This window comes from Triticum aestivum, chromosome 2B, assembly GCF_018294505.1.
Source record: "Triticum aestivum cultivar Chinese Spring chromosome 2B, IWGSC CS RefSeq v2.1, whole genome shotgun sequence".
Lineage (NCBI taxonomy): Eukaryota > Viridiplantae > Streptophyta > Magnoliopsida > Poales > Poaceae > Triticum > Triticum aestivum.
The window spans coordinates 615,250,242-615,272,342 of record NC_057798.1 but is presented as its reverse complement, the minus strand read 5'-3'; the positions used below and the strand labels follow the sequence as shown (position 1 = coordinate 615,272,342).

At 47.4% G+C, this 22,101-nt stretch overlaps 1 protein-coding gene across 1 annotated transcript; it reads right to left on the bottom strand.

Annotated features, from left to right (window-relative positions):
* Positions 1–2,639: 2,639 nt before the first annotated feature.
* On the bottom strand, positions 2,640–8,093 carry LOC123046309 (protein RKD5). Its single transcript, XM_044469634.1, has 5 exons — positions 7,876–8,093; positions 7,470–7,746; positions 7,146–7,345; positions 3,186–3,409; positions 2,640–3,057 (listed from the first exon to the last, which is right to left on the bottom strand). Exons 1-5 carry the CDS (start codon positions 7,952–7,954, stop codon positions 2,824–2,826), a joined length of 1,014 nt encoding a protein of 337 aa, XP_044325569.1. The 5' UTR covers positions 7,955–8,093; the 3' UTR covers positions 2,640–2,823.
* Positions 8,094–22,101: the final 14,008 nt, after the last annotated feature.

Here is a 22,101-nt window from a genome sequence, read left to right as displayed (position 1 = left end):
TGGAATTTTGTGATGGTCCACTACAACAACCTTAAGCCTGACTTGGCATGGTCCTTGGAAGGTATCCACCTCTTGAGTAAACCCAATCATAGATAACTTTCCAACAACAAGAGAGTCGTCATTCCACAAACTAACATTAATAATGACATTTCCTCCTTTCAAAGGCACCCAATCATAAACATCAGCTTCACTTATTCTGGCAACAGAAGGAAAATTGACCAAAAAGGCCACATCATGTACTCTTTTCGCCTTGCAATCCCATCTCCAGGGATAGGTCTTAGTCAGGTTCTTGATAAGAATATCAACATCTATACCAATATCACACCCATCCCTCAGCCTAACCAAAACAACAACCTCATTTTTCTCTGATGCGCTTAATTCCTTTGCATGTACTGCACAAAGCAACCAAGCCCTTCACCTCCGAATCCAACAAGTGTAGCTACATGTTTCCTTTGATGTAAACGGTCACAAAAATCATGTATATGAGTTTTCTTATTGAAAACCACACACTTTACTTTTGCTTCATAGCCTTGGGAACTATGCCCCTTAACACCACATCTATGACAGATAATCTTCTCTCTTACAAGAATCTTTCCCCCTGATGCCCGAGGAGCCATTGAACATCCCACTAAGACTGCCCCAGCAAAATTGGCTTTTTTGACTGAATGTCCGCATCACCATTGCCTCCAGCTCCCTAGTTATTAACACCACTTTGCACAATATGCACTGGATTAGCTACATGTTGCTTCTGATGATAACTAGATGCATGTGGTATTATTGTTCTGAAAAGGCGGCCTATGCCGGTACTGATTGCTTGCTCCTCGATTCCTCCATCAAAGCCCACTCACTATAATTGGAGTCCTGGCGCGGGTACTAAGTGTTCTGGAAGTTGGTACATTGGTGATTTCTCGCCGGCGGCCGGGATTGGTACTGTTGGTTCTGATCGAACTGCCCTTGCTGATAGTTGCGATCGAAATTTGCGTTCCCTCTCCCTCCACCTCCTCCTCCATCACTTCTACCTCCACCCCCACGCACAGGTCTGTATCCATCCCCCATATCAGCATCCCAGCTACCCTGAACCCTAGAAAGGGAGGAGGAACAACACCAAAGATTGGAAAACAAGGAGCTCAGATGCGAGTTAGGGTTAGGAGACGATGAAGTACCACCTCTCCCTTCCACAGGCCGCTCCGAGACTACTTTTTCCTCACTTGGCTTTGAGCCCACAATCCTTTTGCCAGGCCCAGTGCGGCCTAAAGTGCGAACTGAGACAAAAAATTCCTCCCGCAAAAAAATATCATTGCGTAAATATCCTTCTCTACGGGTCAGAGATCGAGTGGTGAGCGGCGCTCCGGTCATTCTGGCGATGTAGGAGAACACACTTGACCATCTCGTTCCATAGGTAACTAGACGGGCTCAGGGTCGTCTCCTACCTCCTCAGGCTTCCCATGGACAATTATAAACCAGGAACTAGAACCCCGTATCGAATTCGAGTGCGAAAACGAAACAGGATCAAGCAAGCGACATGGCATGGTGTTGACATACCTGAATTTCGGCGATACCAATTTTCCAGGGATTGAGAACATTTACGCCTTAAGCAACTCGCAATGACATCCGTCCTCGCTTTGTTCTGCTTTGTTCTTCTTCAACGGTTTCTTCCCGGAATGATTATATGCATGAATCAGAGCATCTCCCAAAGTGCACAAATTCCTCTGTTTCGCTTTTCTTGGGGGGGGGGGGGGGGGGGCAATAATCCTAGACCTACGTAACCTCCCTACGTACTGTACGTAAACTTCCCTAATACTCTCTGCCCCCCCCCCCCCCTCCCCGATTTTCAGGTGGGTGGGGCCAGGCAATTCTTTCTTCCAATGAATTATTGACAAGCCAGCTTTTACGTAAGTTTACCTAGAATATTTACATGGATGTAGGGGGAATAATTCAGAAGCGTGAATAATGCTGGGCATGGCTAGGTGTTTTTTTGTCAATACTTATCAGTTTTCAGTTAGGCGCACGAGGGCACGATTAGTTGCGTGCTCCGCGTGAATAGGTAGTTGGCCTGCTGCACGAATTCGTTCGTGGGATGGCACGGGCACAATGTAGTTTGTTGTGAGCTTTGTGGCACAATTTAGGATCACTGAATAAAAGGGAAAGAAGAACAAAAAAGCAGCAGAACTTTTGCACAAATTCCTCTGTTTCGTTTTTCTTCAGGGAGTGTTTCAGAGATACATATATATATAGAGAGAGAGAGAGGGACAGAGCTGCTCCGGTGAGCCGGTCCGGCAACAGTTCTCTGTAATTTGGAGATCCCTCCAAAATATGCCGTCTCAATATCAAATATCAATTGTAAATTCAGTGGTTAGCATTCTTTTATTTGTATGATGGTCTATTTTATTTTTCACTCTGTTTACGATCTAACACGAATAATAGCAAACGGTGGATCTTCAGATAGCCTGATGCTAACAACAAGCTTAGAAGATCTCAAGACCTTTTGGTGTTTACCCCGAACTTGGCAGTGAAGCTCCAACCACAGCCTCTTTGCCATGCTCAAAACTTAGTTTCGGGTCAGTTTGCCAGAGCAGCCAGAAAGCAAAACCATCAGGAAACAGAGGAGCATCAGCACACCATTATACCACAACAGGGTCTGCGAAGAGGAGCTTAAGCATAGTTCAAGATACTGGTGGTACAACATGCCTCAGTTACCGTCTGTTGACACCAGGCTAATTTAACCGGATAGCTTTGGCCATCTTTGGTATCTTGTCCAAGGAGTTCTCTACTAGTTACAAATGGCACGACAGCTGATTGCCTAGTCTAAAATTGACGGAAAATCTACTCGCTGACTAGGGTTTTTGCCCTGTATTTCCTCTTGAACACATATTGCCGGAACTGCTTGGTCTCAGCCATCAGGTCCAGGGTCGGTTTTTGCTGGATGGTCGCCTTCTCAGTCTCCAGCATCCTCTTCCGCTTAGCAAGCGCCTCGATTGCATCTTGATTCTCCTTTTCATCCTGCATGTGATCCTCCTGCTTCACGCCGTCTCTTTCTGTTTCGTCGTCAATCACAAACTGTACAAGTGGCAAAGTATGTGTTGTGTTGGTGTCAGCAGGTCAGCACTACATCACACCGCTGCAGACTACATCTAATATTGCCTGATTAAGACAAGAGGAACAGAGGGTGCTGCTGTAAGATTTACCTCAAGATCATGAATCAGCGAATCAAGGGACTTGAGTTTGCGGTGAGGCCAGCGAGGTATCCCATGTTGCCGGCATTTCTTCTTCAGAATGCTGAGTCCAATCTTCAGAGTCCTGGATGCTTCTCTGATTGGAAGATGGAAGTACTGAGCTATGTCTTCTAGAGTAATGCTAGCAATATACGCCCGGTGGGCTCGCCTCTGCTTCTCAGCTGGTGCTAGAAGGTCTGCATCGGTCAGGTTGAGATCACAGTCAGCATACTGAAAAAAAAAGATAAGCAATAGTAAAATTCGGACATGAAACCGCACAAACAAGATATAACTTCAGAAGGTACAGTACTTTTAAAATTATTCAAACTACTTAAGTTCCTAGCAGGGAAGTACGAAGTAAGCAACGGAGTACAAGTAGGCGAGAAGTTCCATAAAAAGGAACAGTAAGTTTCTTGGGTTACTGGAGAGTATTTTCACACCATTGTGCCCTTTTTAATTAGATAGAATAATTAAAAAGTCACGAGCAAGAATTACAAGTCGATGAGTCAAGCAAGGTTGAGACTCATAGACCAACCGTGACTTATTCTAGACTACTGCCAGACTAGTCGCCATGGTACTGTAGTATTCAAACGACAGTACTCGGTTACTAAATACATAAGTACATAGTATAGGGAGCAGTATATAGGAAAATACACAGGAGCTCCTGGGTGCTCCACCCCCCTATATGAATATTAAATTCAAAAAATATCAGGAAAATTCAAAAAAACCCTAGAATTTGGGGATACCAAACCTGGGTGCCCAATCTACTCCCCTGTGAAGTTTCGTGAAAAATACCAGAAAACGTATCCGTGGCGAAGAAAATACAGTCTGACCTACGATCCATCCAAACAGTTTTTTCCTATACATAGGATTATTTTGTCTTTTTTACTGAGAATACATTTCCTCGTATTTTTTCACCAAACTTCACACGGGAGTAGATTGGGCACCCAGGTTTGATATCCCAAATTTTCAGATTTTTTTGAATTTTTCTGGTTCGCTTTTTGAATTTAATACTCATATAGGGGGTTGGAGCACCTGAGTGCTACATATACTACTATATAGTACCGTACAATATACAATAAAAATTTGATGCATGAGAAGTGAATGAAGAACCTGAGGCTGGCCCAATTGTAATATCCAATGGCCAGGGCCACAGGGGAGAAATCAAACCCAAGAAGGGAAGGAGAGAAGGGAGAAATTACTTGCTACAACAGCAGAGGGGTCCTTGTTTGCCATCGCCTTCGGATCCAGGAGGAGCACAGCAGCAGAGGGGCGGATCCAGGGGAGGAGCACAAAAGCAGAGGAGGACAGCAAGGGAGGAGTACAACAGCAGAGGGGCGGATCCAGGGGAGGAGCACAAAAGCAGAGGAGGACAGCAAGGGAGGAGTATAACAGCAGAGGGGCGGATCCAGCGGAGGAAGAGGAGCGGAATGCTCCTGGCCACCGCCGCCGGCGGCGGCGGGGGGTCGGTGGGTGGCGGCGGCGGCCTTATCCCAGGTGAGGCGGGCAGGCGGCTCGTTGTGGGGTAGATTGAAAAGCTAGGGTTGCCATTTTCCCCTTCCACGGGCTTCTTACTTATCCATCAAATTGAGTCGATCGACTCAAACACGCCGACTAGTCTGGACTAGCCCACGACTAGTCGGTCCACCCCTCGACTCACAGAGCTAGTCTACACAAAGAACCTAGTCGACAATCAAATTGAAACTACTAAACTAGTCGCGTGACTAGTCAAGACTAGTTGTTAGACTCATAGAGTCAAATTTTATAGCTCAAATGTGATTCCAACTTCAACATAACATGAACAATTGCCACAAACAACTAATCGCACAAACAAAAAGTTGCACATTTTTTTGCTCAATGCAAACCTTTTGTTTTTTTTCCGAGAAAACAAAGGACTTACGCCTCGATGCATCTATAGAAAGAAAACAAAGGGCTTATGCCTCGATGCATTTATAGAAATAAAAAGAAAACCAACAGGGCCTAGCCACTGTGGCTTTTTAGATGGAATGGCCAAGACACTCACGCTGCCGCACACAGGGCCCAAACGTGGCTGGCGGGCTGGGCGCACACCACTAGCCAACTGGTTGACGCCCACTTCCTGAATTTATAGATACAAGATTTGTACATGCCTCAGGGAGGCAATTACAACCAACCCACACAACCCACAGAAACTTAAGGAGGCTCATGTGGAAACAGGGTAAGCCCAGTTGGACAAGCCATTGACCAAAGAAGCGCCTCGGCCTTGTCAATCACGTGCGACTTAACCCAAACCTTCACTTCACTTGTAACTTCCTAATCAGTAACCAGAAGGATACTTGCACTAAATTGCAAAAATGTATCTGTGATTTGAGACTTCTGCAAACAAGTGGGGTTTCAAAGTCAACGCAGAATATTATACGAGGTTTGAAATTGTTAAGTCCACCATATACCGAAGCACCTTTTCCCATGTTTGTTGGCATATGAGAGAGAGAAGACTTACTATCACAGCATAATCTATTATCTGTTGGGGATTGGGTTAAAATATCCCACTGTAGACTATTTTCGCTCTTTATTTTTCCAAAATAACGAAGATAAGGCTCCAAATCAGTTGTGAGAAGTTTGAACTAGATGTTCTCACTTAGATAAACTTAGTTTCCCTGGAGGTTACAGATGGCACAACGAATATGTATATGTATATGACAACGGAAGTACAATCAGTGTTTAAAAACCCATATAAATATTCTTAATGGTACATTGTATACAATGGACTTACTAAACATAGCTACAACCATCTTACTAAATTTATATGCCCTACTTCATTGTTTTGCTATTGGTCTATCAACCTGTTTACCTTTTCATTTTCTCAGAACAAGTTGTCTATCCACATAATATTAACTGGTGTGGTGTCCCTTGTATTGTGCGGTTGATCCATGTACGGTTCACATGTCTTTCTCTTCCTCCTTCATGTGACTGTATTTGACATCCAAACATTCCAAATAAGCTAATTGTATTGAAACACATTTTGAGAAAACTTGATTGAAGTTTTTTATGATTCTGACATTACTATACTATTTCTTAGGTTATCAAAATTTATTACTCAAATGCTCTTTAGTTATTAAGGATTTCTTTAACTAAGAGAACACACATTTACCAAGCTCCCATTTTATCTGATTTTGTTGTACTATAAGCCAGCTCCAACTGGATGCTACCAATGAAGGGGACCCTTCACGTGGCTCGTATTGATCTTGTCATGAGTCATTCGTTTATTTCTATGATTTAGCTCGCAATATAGTGACCCTCTGCCTTCATTTCCTTCCTTTTGGAAATTTTATTGACGTCTCCCAATTTATCTCCCTCTTCATTTACAAGCACCGGAAGCCCTTCTTACTCTAGTTCTCCGATCGGTTTGCTGAGCTCTGCGATTGGATAATTTTATTCTCTTAGTTGGTTTACTTGTTCCATGATGATTTCCTATTCCAATTCAATCAGGACTCTTATTTTTGGGCGGTAACCAAAGCTGTTCAATCATGGCTTGTCAAGTTTCTATAATCCTCAGACAATCTTCTCTGATTGATAAATCTAAGGCGTTGTTCCACTATCGTTATATAAGAACATACTAATAGATAGATTAATCAGGAGATAGCCCAATGTATTGCTTTTTCAGGGAAGGGGTAGCTATCTAGTCCGCCCATTGTCATGCTAGGAGGATAGGATGCATGGGTCTTAAACAAAAATCATATGCCATATTCCTGAGTCCTGACTCTGCTCTACCAGTCTGACTCATTCGCTAAATAAAGATCTTCATCTCAATTTGGCATTGCCCAAACCCCTAAACCCCTGGTGGAACATCCACTTCACACTAACGGCAGCGTTAATTAAAAACACTTGCACAAGTACCAGATTCTGGTTTACATTTGATAGATTTCGAAACCACAGTGGAAGAGACGCAGTCACCTTCACCAAATTGGGGTCGCTCATCGGTATCAGACCCTGCCTCTTGCTTAACAGAAACTCTGTCCTTTGCATCCGAACTGGTCAACTTCTCATCTGAATCGCATTGAACGAGCCCTGGAACCTTTTCTTCTACTTTCTGAAACTGGAACACCTTTGTCAGGTCGTTGTACAGGGAAGGCACACACATGAGCCTCGGGTTCCTGAAAAGGAAAATAAACGAAGCTTTCGGCACTCAGTGGCAATGGCACATTAGGCTGGGGGAAGAAGCAAAAAACTTGTGGATGTCGAGGAATCGGCGCCGCATTGAGCTGCGCGTGATCGTACCTTAAGGGGCAGAGCACGGGCGGCGGCACGGGCGGCGGGGCGACGGCGGCGACGAAATCGAATGCCAGGATGCAGCGCCAGGGCCCGGCAATCTGGCCCTCGCGGTAGACGGGGCGGCCGCGCCAATCCGCCGGGAGCAGGCGCTGCGCGTCGGCGGCGAGCGGGACCTCGCGGGCCGAGGTGGGGGTGAAGGCGAACTCCCGCTCCACCCACCTCTCCCAGCCGCAGCCCCCTCCCTTGCCGGCGACCCTGTAGCCGTGCGCGCTCCTCACGGCACCTGCATGGGCAGAGGAATGTCACACACACACACTCACAAACGTCGCGCGCCGCCACAGCCCACAAGGAGGCGGAGGAGAAGAGGTGAAAAAAAAAAACGATTAAGAGATGGAGTGGGGCGTGGGCCGACCGCGGTCAACGGTGCTGACGAAGACGGCGAGCGCGGAGAGGGTGGAGACGGCGGCGGCAGCGGCGGCGGGGGCTTCCATGGGATTGGGAGGATCTGGGGGAGAGCTCGGGGTCGGGGTCGGGGGTCGGCTGGCTGGGGGCGGGGGCTGGGGGTTGGGGGTCTGGGAGAAGGGAAACTGAAGGGGTTTTGTTTGTTGTTGTTATTTCCAAACCTGGGCGGAACGGAGAGGGAGGGGAGGGAGGGTCCCCCGGCGAAATGCGCTGATGCTACGGTTTTTGGATGCCGCAGATTTATCTTTTCATTCTTTTAGTAGAAAAAATGGAGAAGAAGTCTCAGTGTGGGGTTTAACCCTCCCTCCCCAGCCCCCAATGTGCTGTCACAGCCCATAAACCCTCATGGCTATTTCCGGGCGCTGCGGTGTGGGTCCCGCTCAACAAGGAACAAACAAACAAACAAAAAAGAAGCCAGTCTGTGTGTTACTAGTTCATTTGCTACCGAAAAACTACATGTGTTTTTTGCTGCATGAGTGAATGAATGAGTGAAAAAATCATATATTTTTTTTGCGGGGTAATGAGTGAAAAAATCAAGCTGCACGCTCTGGCCTCCGGTGACGCTGGCCCTCGCAACGGCCTCTGGGCGCTTGGACTTTCTGGGCGGATGCTCGGCCGGTCTCACGCGGAAAGTAGGGTGGGTCTAGTATGACCGTGTGGTCATGTCATCGCAGCGGCAGCGGGTCATCGGGGGACGCGGGGGGAGAGAGACGACGGCATAAAGCGCACGCGACATGCAGGAGGGAAGCCGGGCGCGGGCGGGCGGGGGTCCGTCCGTCCGTCCGTTACAGATGGCTGCCGCACAAACACCCACCGGCGGGCGTCCACGTTTGCCAAACAGCGTCGAGAGAGAGAGAGAGAGACAGGGGGGGCCTTTCACGAGAAGGGGAGGGGCACGCCGGAGGACGGCCGCTCCTTCAGTCAAGCTGCGTCGTGGGACGGGGCGAGCCCAAACCCTACTTCTGCCTCAACATTGCCAAAAGGAGCAGAGACCGTAGGTGCGTCTTACCGGGAACTGTAGCTGTATTTTACCTTTTGGTTGCCTGATTTTACACCGTTTTCTCTTTACGTTTTCTCGTGTGTAATTTTTATTCAAGCCTGTTTACATTTATCAAATGCATCTTGACTCCTACTTTTTGTTTATTTACACAGTAACATTTATTATGTTTGATAGTCTATACCAGAGGTTATGAATATACTTTTATGTAGTACATTGTTCCTCCGTTATCCGGTAGGAGTGGAACCTGACCAAATATTGACCGTAAAAAAAAGGTGCTCCCTCCATCCCATAATATAGTGTGCATTGGTTTTACCGCAAGTCAAAATTTATAAACTTTGATAATTTATCATGAAAATTATCTATATCTAGAATACCATATGAAAATATACTTTGTGATGAATCCTAATGGTATTAGATTGACTTTAGCCTAAATAATGTCTTATATTTTGTTACGGAGGTAGTATCTTGTATGTTGATATTTTTCCTATAATCTTGATCAAAGTTTACATGGTTTGACTTAAAAAAACGTTAAGAAAAACTATATTTCAAAGCGAAAGGAGTATATTATTGCTTGAAATTATGTACACGTGGTGCATCAGCGTGACTTAGAGCATCTACAATCACGATTAGCTAATCCGAGCCCCCATACGCCCGCGGAAGCGTCCGAGCGCACCCGCTGGCAGTGACCGGGAAGTCCTCATCCCCCCTATCTACAACTGTAGCCCCCCTATCCAAATACCCAATTCCATACAATGCATGCAACAACGTAGGTCAAGATCGAGCGACATTGATGGCATGTTCATGAGACATGGTTTGAGACAAAAGACATTATTCGCTGGAATCTACTACATACAAAATATCCATATAGATAGCTAATGTCGTCGGAGAGGCGGAGATCACCATTTTGGGCCCTTACCCTTGCGGCTGGCGGCGCGACGGTCCATCTGCTATGTGTACGCGTCCGCGACGGGAGGGTCGTCGTCGTTTGTGCTGGTGGTGACGCTCTCCAACGCCGACGAAATGTAGCCGAAGAGGTGGTGGAGGAGGCGTTCCTGCTCCTTTGGGTGACAGGCGGCCTTGGCGGCGGCGGTCTCCTTCTCCCGCGAGATGCTCGGACGCCTCGAGCCCGAGGCGGAGCACCTTCATGTCCTCGCGTCAGAGGCACCGCGTGTCGGACTCTGCCGTGGTCAGCGACCTACGCATGACCTCATGGAGGAGCGCCTCCCTCGGGTCGACTGGGATGTAGCGTGCTCGTTGGTGGGAAGATCCGGACTCCGCCGCGGCCGCCGCCCACTACTGCTCGTGCCGAGCCTCCTTTGCCTCTGACTCTGGCGTGCGCATCCGCATGGGAGCCGTGGGCACGAGCACCCAACGTTCCAGGGTGCTGATGGTGCTGGAGGAGAAGGGTTGCACCTGCCCTGCTCCGGATCTGGAGCGGGGCGGGCGGGCGTGACAAGCATTCCGCCAGCGAGACCCAAAGGAGCTAGCGGCGGACGCGGCGGAGCTCCTCATTATCCAGCACGTCGATGTTGGAGCCTGTGTCCTCCTCCTTTACGAGGTCGTTTCAGTCCAGAGGATCGGGTTCGCTGCCGGAGTCTTGCCCGGACTTGGCCATGGGCCTCGCTAGAAACTCCCCAGCGAGGCCATGCTGGGTCGAGCCACCTCGAGCGCACGCGGTGGGTCCCGTTGGACGAGTGAATACATGAGGGATGCAAGCTATGTATGTGGTTTCCTTTCCTACCTCCACTAAACTCCTCCCTAATCCCCTTTGTCCGTCCCTTCTGATCTACACAACGGTACTTTGATTCAAGATAAGGTCTATACGAAAAAGATGCACATCGACGTCACGATTCCATTCAGGCGATTGATTCATAGTTTCATCAACCGTAGAGGCGAGGTGGGCTTTCGGGGCGGCCATGGCATCCTGTGTGCCTGTGAGAACATAAGAGAAGGGGAATATTAGAGAGGAGTAGAGGGAGAAGAAGCAGGGGAGAGAGGGGAGAATGATAGGAGGAGGGCGGGTGCTACTTCTTGAGCTTGCGTTGATTTTTCCCTTGAAGAGGAAAGGGTGATGCAGCAAAGTAGAGATAAGTATTTCCCTTAGTTAAGAAGCAAGGTATCAATCCAGTAGGAGGCACAAGCAAGTCTCCAGTCTATGCACCCGCACAAACTAACAAATACTTGCACACAACGTGAAAAAGGGGTTGTCAATCCCTTGATGGACATGAACAAGAGTGAGATCTAATAGTGAGATATAAAGCAAGTAAAAAGTAAATAAAATGAAGAAAAGTATTTTGTGTTTTTGGTCTTATAGATCTGAAAATATATGATGGAAAATAGACCCGAGGGCCATAGGTTTCACTAGAGGCTTCTCTCTCGAAGAAAGCAAACAGTGGGTGGACAAATTACTGTCGAGCAATTGATAGAAAAGCGCAAAGTTGTGACGATATCTAAGGCAATGATCATGAATATAGGCATCACATCCGTGACAAGTAGACCAAAACGATTTTGCATCTACTACTATTACTCCACACATCGACCGACTCCTGCCTGCATCTAGAGTATTAAGTTCATAAGAACAGAGTAATGCTTTTAAGCAACATGACATGATGTAGAGGGATAAACTCAAGCAATATGATATAAACCCCATCTTTTTATCCTTGATGGCAACAATGCAATACGTGCCTCGCTACCCTTACTGTCACTGGGTGAGGACACCCAAGATTGAACCCAAAACTAAGCACCTCTCCTATTACAAGAACTACCAATCTAGTTGGCCAAACCAAACCAATAATTCGAAGAGAAATACGAAGATATAAAATTATGCATATAAGAATTCAGAGAAGACTCAAATAATATTCATATATAATCTGATCATAAATCCACAATTCATCGGATCTCATCAAACACACCGCAAAAGAATATTACATCAGATAGAACTCCAACAACATCAAGGAGAACATTGTATTGAAGATCAAAGAGAGAGAAGAAGCCATCTAGCTACTAGCTATGGACCCGTAGGTCTATGGTAAACTACTCACGCATCATCGGAAGGGCAACAAGGTTGATGTAGAAGCCCTTCGTGATCAAATCCCCCTCCGGTAGAGTACCGGAAAAGGCCTCCAAATGGGATCTCACGAGGTCAGAGACCTGCGGCGGTGGAAAAGTGTTTTCGTGGATGCTTCTGTTGGGGAACGTTGCAGAAAATAAAAAATTTCCTACGGTTTCACCAAGATCAATCTATGAGTTCATCTAGCATCGAGAGAGAGGAGTGCATCTACATACCCTTGTAGATCGAACGGAAGCGTTCAAGAGAACGGGGTTGAGGGAGTCGTATTCGTCGTGATCCAAATCACCGGAGATCCTAGCGCCGAACGGACGGCACCTCCGCGTTCAACACACGTACGGTCAGCGTGACGTCTCCTCCTTCTTGATCCAGCAACGGGGAAGGAGAGGTTGATGAAGATCCAGCAGCACGACGGCATGGTGGTGGATGCAGCAGGGATCCCGGCATGGCTTCGCCAAGCGTCTGCGGGAGGGAGAGGTGTAGCAAGGGGGGAGGGAGGCGCCAAGTGCAAGGGTGCGGCTGCCCTCCCTCCCCCCTCTATATATAGGGTCCCCAGGGGGGGCCGGCCCTAGGAGATGGGATCTCCTAGGGGGGCGGCGGCCAAGGGGGGTGCCTTGCCCCCCAAGGCAAGTGGAGGCGCCCCCTCCCCTAGGGTTCCCAACCCTACGCGCGGGGGGTCCAAGGGGGGGGCGCACCAGCCCACCAGGGGCTGGTTCCCCTCCCACTTCAGCCCATGGGGCCCTCCGGGATGGGTGGCCCCACCCGGTGGACCCCCGGGACCCTTTCGGTGGTCCCGGTACAATACCGGTGACCCCCAAAACTTTCCCGATGGCCGAAACTCGACTTCCCATATATAATTCTTTACCTCCGGACCATTCCGGAACTCCTCGTGACGTCCGGGATATCATCCGGGACTCCAAACAACTTTCGGTTTGCTGCATACAAATATCTCTACAACCCTAGCATCACCGAGCCTTAAGTGTGTAGACCCTACGGGTTCGGGAGACACGTAGACATGACCGAGACGGCTCTCCAGCCAATAACCAACAGCGGGATCTGGATACCCATGTTGGCTCCCACACGCTCCTCGATGATCTCATCGGATGAACCACGATGTCGAGGATTCAAGCAACCCCGTATACAATTCCCTTTGTCAATCAGTATGTTACTTGCCCGAGATTCGATCGTCGGTATCCCAATACCTCGTTCAATCTCGTTTGGTACACCCAAAGCACTCCTACGGTGTCCGGGAGTTACACGATCTCATGGTCTAAGGAAAAGATACTTGACATTGGAAAAGCTCTAGAAAACGAACTACACGATCTTGTGTTATGCTTAGGATTGGGTCTTGTCCATCACATCATTCTCCTAATGATGTGATCTCGTTATCAATGACATCCAATGTCCATAGTCAGGAAACCATGACTATTTGTTGATCAACGAGCTAGTCAACTAGAGGCTCACTAGGGACATGTTGTGGTCTATGTATTCACACGTGTATTACGATTTCCGGATAATACAATTATAGCATGAATAAAAGACAATTATCATGAACAAGGAAATATAATAATAATCCTTTTATTATTGCCTCTAGGGCATATTTCCAACAGCCTCTAGGGTTTTGGGAATTTTTCTGAATTTATACACCAAGGAAGGAGGTCATGGGGTCTCCGAGAGGCCCACAATCCCTGGGGGCGCCCCCCAGGGCGCGCCCCTGGCTTGTCGCCGCCTTGAGGGTCCTCTGACTTGGACTCCAAGTCCTACGTGTGTCTTCTGGTCCAAGAAAAATCATCACGAAAGTTTTATTCCGTTTGGACTCCGTTTGATATTCCTTTTCTGTGAAACTCAAAAACAAGGAAAAACAGAAACTGGCACTAGGCTCTAGGTTAATAAGTTAGTCCCCAAAATAATATAAAATAGCATATTAATGCATATCAAACATCCAAAACAGATAATATAATAGCATGGAACAATAAAAAATTATAGATACGTTGGAGACGTATCAAGCATCCCCATGCTTAATTCCTGCTCGTCCTCGAGTAGGTAAATGATAAAAACAGAATTTTTGATGTGGAATGCTACCCAACATATTTAGCAATGTAACCTCTTTTATTTGGCATGAATATTCATATTCGTATGATTCAAAACAAAATTTTAATATTGACATGAAAACAATAATAATTTGAGCATACTAGAAAGCAAAATCATTAAGCTTCAAAAATAACATGGCTAAAGAAAGTTATCCCTACAAAATCATATAGTCTTGTTATGCTCCATCTTCTTAACACAAAGTATAAATCATGCCCACCCCGGTGTCAGCCAAGAAATTGTTTCATACTTTTTAACGCGCTTTAGCTTTTTCAACTATTCACGCAATACATGAGTGTGAGCCATGGACATAACACTATGGGTGGAATAGAAAGTGATATTATACAAAATAAGGGAGAAATTCTCACATCAACTAGGCAAATTAATGGACTATGGAGATGTTCATCAATTGATATCAATGTGAGTGAGTAGGGATTGCAATGTAACGGATGCACTAGATCTATAAGTGTATGAAAGCTCAAAAGAAAACTAGTGGGTGTGCATCCGACTCCCTTGCTCCTAAAGACCTAGGGCATTTGAGGAAGCCCATCGTTGGAATATACAAGACAAGTTCTATAACGAAAAAATCCCACTAGTAATACATGAAAGTGACAAAATAGGAGACTCTTTATCATGAAGAACATGGTGCTACTTTGAAGCACTATAGTGACCAGACCTCAAACAGTCTGATCTCTGTGCATCGGTATCATCCCTAGATCCGTAATGCTGACACGCACAGTACTTGAAGGATTTATAACAGAGTAGCAATCACACACTTATTACATCGAATGTCTCAAAAGAGAGCTTATTACAATAAATATGGCTTAAGGCCATCTAAAAATGATAACAGCGGAAGGCTTGGAAGATAAAGCGAGTCCATCAACTCCAATGGCATCATTGAGTGAAAGACCATGACCTAGGCACCTTACTCGTCATCTGAAAAGTCTACAACATGAACGTTGCAGCCTGAAAACGGGTCAACACATGGAATATGCTTGCAATGTGACACATAGAGAGTAAAGAACAGAATAATGCTATCACTACATGCATATATGGCTGGTGGAAAGCTCTATGGTTACAATTTTGCATAAAGCCAATTTTTTCCTACAACAAAGGAATAAATTTTATTTAACTATCATGGTGGTTGTTAAACATTAAGAAGGTTCCTCCAACTCAATCCCAATTAAGCATCATCATTAACCCAATCAAATTAAATTAAGTAACATGATGAGATTCACATGATAATCCAAGAAACTAGATACTCAATGTGGGGATCGTAGCACAAATTTAAATTTTTCTACGCATCACCAAGATCAATCTATGGAGTCATCTAGCAACGAGAGAGAGAGAGGAGTGCATCTACATACCCTTGTAGATCGCGAGTGGAAGCATTCAAGAGAACGGGGTTGATGGAGTCGTACTCGTCGTGATCCAAATCACCGATGATCCTAGCGCCGAACGGACGGCACCTCCGCGTTCAACACACGTACGGAGCGGAGACGTCTCCCGCGCCTTGATCCAGCAAGGAAGAGGGAGAGATTGAGGAAGAGAGCTCCAACAGCAGCACGACGGCGTGGTGGTGATGGAGCGGCAGTACTCCGGCAGGGCTTCGCCAAGCTCTTAACGGAGGAGGAGAGTGTCACATCCCTAGTCTGGTATGACCTAGACTAGCTAGTCATTGTGCATCATGTTTAAATTCCATTTAATTTTGAAATGAGGATTTGTGGAACCCTCAGAATCATCTCTGAAAATGACCTAAATAAAAATTGCTCCAAAAAGGTCCAAGGAAATGTTCATGTTGCTCTCTGAAAATATTGGTCAGAGGTAAAATTCAAAAAAATATTTTAGGAGCTCATGGATATTTAATCTTGGCCATTTGGATTAATCCGATAATTATTTGCCTTGGATATATATTGTTATATATATATAAAATATTGTCCAAAAATTATGCCATTTATAAAGGAGCTCTGGAATAATTTAGTTAGCTCCTGCAAAAATTGGCATAAGGAAATAAATTGATTTAGTATTATTACTAAATCAAAACATATGTCAGAAAAAAATTAGAAAACAAAAATAAAAGAGGGAGACTTACCTGGGCCTCCTCCCTGTGCAGCCCAGCAACAGCAGGCCGGCCCAGCCAGCAGGCGGCCCAGCCCGCCTCCTCCTCTATCGTCTTCTCCACCTCGCCAAGTAGCTGCGTGCCCGACGCGCGCGCGCTCCGCCGCGCCACGCCACCAGCCTCCCTGCTTGCCTGGCGCCCTCCTCGTCGCCCTGGAACGCCCCGAACGTCGCCACGCCCACCCCCCCGACCTCTCTCGCACTCTCCCTCGCCCTCGTCCTCTCCTCTGTCACTCTCTCTCTCTCACGGCCCAACACCACCGACGCCACCGCTCGCCGTTGCCGCGGCCACCGGCCTCCCCTCGCCCTCCGCCCGAGCCTAGAAGCTCCGCCTCGTCGTCCGCATCATCCTCGACGAGCCAAGTGACCAGGGACACGCCCCATCGCCGACACCGTCGTCTTCTTCATCACCGGCCGCCGTGGATCCCCATCGCCACCCCGCCGTCTCCAGTGCGTCCCCGAGCCCGCTTCGACGCCCGCTGCAACCGCGGTGAGCTCCGCCACCGTTTCCCCCTCTCCGCTTTGTCGCCCGCACGCCGTAGCCCTTTCTCCACCATGGCCAAACCTCCGCCGCCGCCGAGCTCGCCGTCGACGCAGCTCCGGTGACCATTTGGTCACCCCGGCGAGTCCAACACACTCGTAAGGCCCCGTAGAGCATCCCTAGCGCTTTGCTTCGCTCGTCTCCGAGCTCCAAACGCGTTTTCGTGCACGACCGGACTCCGGCGGCCGCAGCCGAGCTCGCCGCCGTTGACTCCGGCCACCCCAGGCCCAGCCACGGCCACCGCCCGACGCGCCATCGAGCTGGCTTTCCAACGCACCTAGCCGCGCGTCATTTGGAGCACCACAGAGGAAACCCGGGGCACAAGTACGCCGCGGACCTCGCCGGCGACTAACCGCCGGCGGGTTTGACTTGTTTGACCTGGGATTTGACCCCCCAGGGTCGCTGACTAGTGGGGCCAGGCCCTGCTAATTTTAGTTAAATATTAACTAAACCTAATTAGCCACTAACACTGACCAGTGGGCCCCAGCGCCACTAATCCTTTAGTTAGGATTAAACTAACCCTGTTTAACCCCCTGTCACTGACGTGTGGACCCCACACGTCAGGTTTGACCCCAGTCAGCCGCAGTTGACTGCTGACGTCGTGCTGACGTCATGCTGGTGCAATATATATATTTTCTGGAATTAAAATAATTCAGGAAATTCCAGAAATTGATTTAAACTTAAAAAATTCATAGAAATTCAACCGTAGCTCAGATTGAAATAATTTATATATGAAAAATTATGAGAAAAATGCAACCTATCCATCTGTACTAGTTTCATGCATGAAAAACCAACTTATACATGCTGTATATGAGAAAACACATTATGGCATTTATAAGAGCTTACTTTGGAGATGCATTTGAGCTTATGGTTCAAATGGACTTCAAACCAAATGAGTACTAGTTGCATTAGCTCAAACAGCATCACATCTTCATGCCATGTTCATGCATCATATTGTTGCATATGTTTGTTTATTGATTGCCGACACTGTTCCTTCTCGATAGGTCTTGCTCCGGAGATGTTCCAGAGTACCTGTCTGTGAAGCAGTGCCTCCCTTGTTGATTTACCAGGCAAGCAAACCCCCTTGTTCATTTCGATAAAACCCTACTCTCTCGCTCCTGCTTTCAATTATTGCATTAGGACAACAACGATTCATCTGCTACTTTGTGCTGCGGTAGTTGAACCCATTCCTCTGCATGACCTGTCATTGCCACAGTAAATAGTTGAAACCCAGTAGCATGTGTAGGAGTTGATTGAGCCATGTTGTGTTCCTACCATGCTATGCCTGCTATTGCTTAGAGTTGTGTCAGGTCTGGTTCATTGGGAATGAATTGGAGTGTTTCGACATGTTCTGATGCTGAGAGTGAAGTGTGTGAACACGATTTGGTAAAGGTAGTGGTGAGAGGCCATGTAGGAGTACATGGTGGGTTGTCTCACTGGAACCGTCCTTAAGCACTGAGTTCTATGTATGTTGTCCAATGACTCGATACTACCACACATTGGGTTCCGGTAACTCGACCCCTCTCGGCTTATTAACCAACTTGATCTCTGTCCAGGAGTCGCAACTAGTTTCTGGTGTTTGTAGGTAGTGCTATTTTTCTATCGAGTGGCACCCGGCAGGGTGGGCTTGGGACAGACTAGGCACAGGTGGCACGGTGTACCAAGTGGCACCCAGATGGTGGGCTTGGGAACCCTGCTCACATCGTTTGGGGCCGTGAGCGACACCCCGGCCGGATCTCCTTGCGGATGGAACCCGAATGGGCGATAAACCTGGGCTAGAGTCTTGTGTGGTTAGTCAGGTCGTGGCCGACACCCTCGCCAGGCTTCCGCTTGAAGGTTGCCGAGATACATGACGTGTACATGGCGGTAAGTGGCGAGAGCGTGTATGAAGAAGTACACCCCTGCAGGGTTAACATGATCTATTCGAATAGCCGGGTCCGCGGTTATGGACTTCTTGGATGCTTACATGGTACATAGACAACTTGAAGTGGATACTATAAAATGCTCAAGACAAGTGTGAGTGCTATGGATGGCCTTCTCGTAGGGAGACGGGGATGAATCCATAGTAGTGTATTGTGTGGTGATTAGTGGACTCGTGTGCGCCATATCACCTCAAGAAGTTCTGGTAGTCGTAGAACAGGATAGCCACAGAGTCAAAGCTGGCTTGCTGCAACTAAACCCCACATTACCCTCTTGATACAAATGCATGTATGATAGGATCTGATGTAAGTCTTGCTGAGTACCTTTGTACTCATGTTGCTTTATTTATGTTTTTGCAGCGGAGACTTCGGTCTTAATAGTGTTCTCGTGGACTTCGACAAGTAGCTTGTACCTCAGCTACGATCTTGATCGGACGTTGTAGATAGTCAGGCTTTCAGCCTTTTTCATTTCTAGATGTCTGTACTCAGACATGTAATGCTTCCGTTTGTTGCTTGATTGCTCTGAATGTTGGGTCATGTGACCCCTGTTTGTAATAAATGCTATGATGGCTCTTTGAGCCTTATCTATATGAGTTGTTGAGTTATGCTGTGATGCCGTGTTGTACAGCACATACTTGCATGTTATGCGTACGTGTAATGTGTATTGCTATGTGTGGGATCTGACTATCTAGTTGTTTATCCTTAGTAGTCTCTCTTACCGGGAAATGTCTCCTAGTGTTTCCTCTGAGCCCTGGTAGCTTGCTACTGCTCCGGAACACTTAGGCTGGCCGGCATGTGTCCTTCTTCGTTCCTGTGTCTGTCCCTTCGGGGAAATGTCACGCGATGAATACCGGAGTCCTGTTAGCCCGCTACAGCCCGGTTCACCGGAGTCCTGTTAGCCCAGTGCTACAACCTGGATTCACTCGCTGATGACCGACACGTTCGATGCTGGGTCATGGATGCCTGTCCCTGTAAGTTAGTGCCACTTTGGGTTTACGACTAGCCATGTCAGCCCGGGCTCCTTATCATATGGATGCTAGCGACACTGTCATATACGTGTGCCAAAAGGCGCAAACGGTCCCGGGCAAAGGTAAGGCGACACCCGTGGGGATACCGTGCGTGAGGCCACAAAGTGATATGAGGTGTTACATGCTAGATCGATGTGGCATTGAGTCGGGGTCCTGACAGAGAGGTGTTGGGGAGGGGAGGGGCTGCGCCTTTGGTGTGGTATGCAGCCCTCCCCTCGCCCCTCTATTTATAGGGGAAGGGGGAAGGGGGCCGGCCAAGGGGAGGGGCTTGCCCCCCAAGCAAGGGGGGGCGCCCCCTCTAGGGTTCCCCCCCAACCCTAGGCGCATGGGCCCAAGGGGGGGATGCGCCCAGCCCTCCAAGGGCTGGTTCACTTTCCTCTACGGCCAATGAGGCCCTCCGAGAGAGGTGGCCCCTCCCAGTGGACCCCCGGAACCCCTTCGGTGGCCCCAGTACAATACCAATATGCCCCCGAACTTTTCCGGTGATCGTATGACAACTTCCCATATATAAATCTTCACCTCCGGACCATTTCGGAACTCCTCGTGACATTCGGGATCTCATCTGGGACTCTGAAAAACATTCGGTAATCACATACAAGTCTTCCTAATAACCCTGGCGTCATCGAACCTTAAGTGTGTAGACCCTACGGGTTCGGGAATCATGCAGACATGACCGAGACAGCTCTCCGGCCAATAACCAATAGCGGATCTGGATACCCATGTTGGCTCCCACATGTTCCACGATGATCTCATCGAATGAACCACGATGTCGAGGACTCAAGTAATCCCGTATACAATTCCCTTTGTCAATCGGTACGTTACTTGCCCGAGATTCAATCGTCGGTATCCCAATACCTCGTTAAATCTCGTTACCAGCAAGTCACTTTACTCGTACCGTAATGCATGATCCCGTGACCAACCACTTGGTCACATTGAGCTCATTATGATGATGCATTACCGAGTGGGCCCAGAGATACCTCTCCGTCATACGGAGTGACAAATCCCAGTCTCGATCCGTGTCAACCCAACAGACACTTTCGGAGATACCTGTAGTATACCTTTATAGCCACCCAGTTACGCTGTGACGTTTGGTACACCCAAAGCACTCCTATGGTATCCGGGAGTTACACGATCTCATGGTCTAAGGAAATGATACTTGACATTAGAAAAGCTCTAGCAAACGAACTACACGATCTTGTGCTATGCTTAGGATTGGGTCTTGTCCATCACATCATTCTCCCAATGATGTGATCCTGTTATCAATGACATCCAATGTCCATGGTCAGGAAACCGTAACCATCCATTGATCAGCGAGCTAGTCAACTAGAGGCTCACTAGGGACATGTTGTGGTTTATGTATTCACACATGTATTACGATTTCCGGATAACACAACTATAGCATGAACAATATACAATTATCATGAACAAGGAAATATAATAATAACCATTTTATTATTGCCTCCACGGCATATTTCCAACAGTCTCCCACTTGCACTAGAGTCAATAATCTAGTTACATTGTGATGAATCGAACACCCATAGAGTTCTGGTGTTGATCATGTTTTGCTCGTGGAAGAGGTTTAGTCAACGGATCTGCAACATTCAGATCCGTATGCACTTTGCAAATATCTATGTCTCCATCTTGAACATTTTCACGAATGGAGTTGAAGCGACGCTTGATGTACCTAGTCTTCTTGTGAAACCTGGGCTCCTTGGCAAGGGCAATGGCTCCAGTGTTGTCACAGAAGAGAGTCATCGGCCCCGACGCATTGGGAATAACTCCTAGGTCGGTAATGAACTCCTTCATCCAGATTGCTTCATGTGCTACCTCCGAGGCTGCCATGTATTCCGCTTCACATGTAGATCACGCCACGACGCTTTGCTTGCAACTGCACCAGCTTACTACCCCACCATTCAAAATATACACGTATCCGGTTTGTGACTTAGAGTCATCCAGATATGTGTCGAAGCTAGCGTCGATGTAACCCTTTACGACGAGCTCTTCGTCACCTACATAAACGAGAAACATATCCTTAGTCCTTTTCAGGTACTTCAGGATATTCTTGACCGCTGTCCAGTGTTCCATGCCGGGATTACTTTGGTACCTTCCTACCAAACTTACGACAAGGTTTTCATCAGGTCTGGTACACAGCCTGGCATACATAATAGACCCTATAGCCGAGGCATAGGGGATGACACTCATCTTTTCTCTATCTTTTGCCGTGGTCGGGCATTGAGCCAAGCTCAATTTCACACCTTGCAACACAGGCAAGAACCCCTTCTTGGACTGATCCATATTGAACTTCTTCAATATCTTATCAAGGTATGTGCTTTGTGAAAGATCCATGAGGCGTCTCGATCTATCTCTATAGATCTTGATGCCTAATATGTAAGCAACTTCTCCAAGGTCCTTCAT

What these genes read in the sequence shown, in the direction of transcription:
- LOC123046309 (XM_044469634.1), bottom strand. Translation starts at nt 7,954, where the DNA reads ATGGAAGCCCCCGCCGCCGCTGCCGCCGCCGTCTCCACCCTCTCCGCG. An exon ending in CGTCAGCACCGTTGACCGCG is followed by an intron (nt 7,747 to 7,875) that starts GTCGGCCCACGC and finishes CTGCCCATGCAG; the next exon opens with GTGCCGTGAGGAGCGCGCAC. An exon ending in CGCTGATTCATGATCTTGAG is followed by an intron (nt 3,058 to 3,185) that starts GTAAATCTTACA and finishes CCACTTGTACAG; the next exon opens with TTTGTGATTGACGACGAAAC.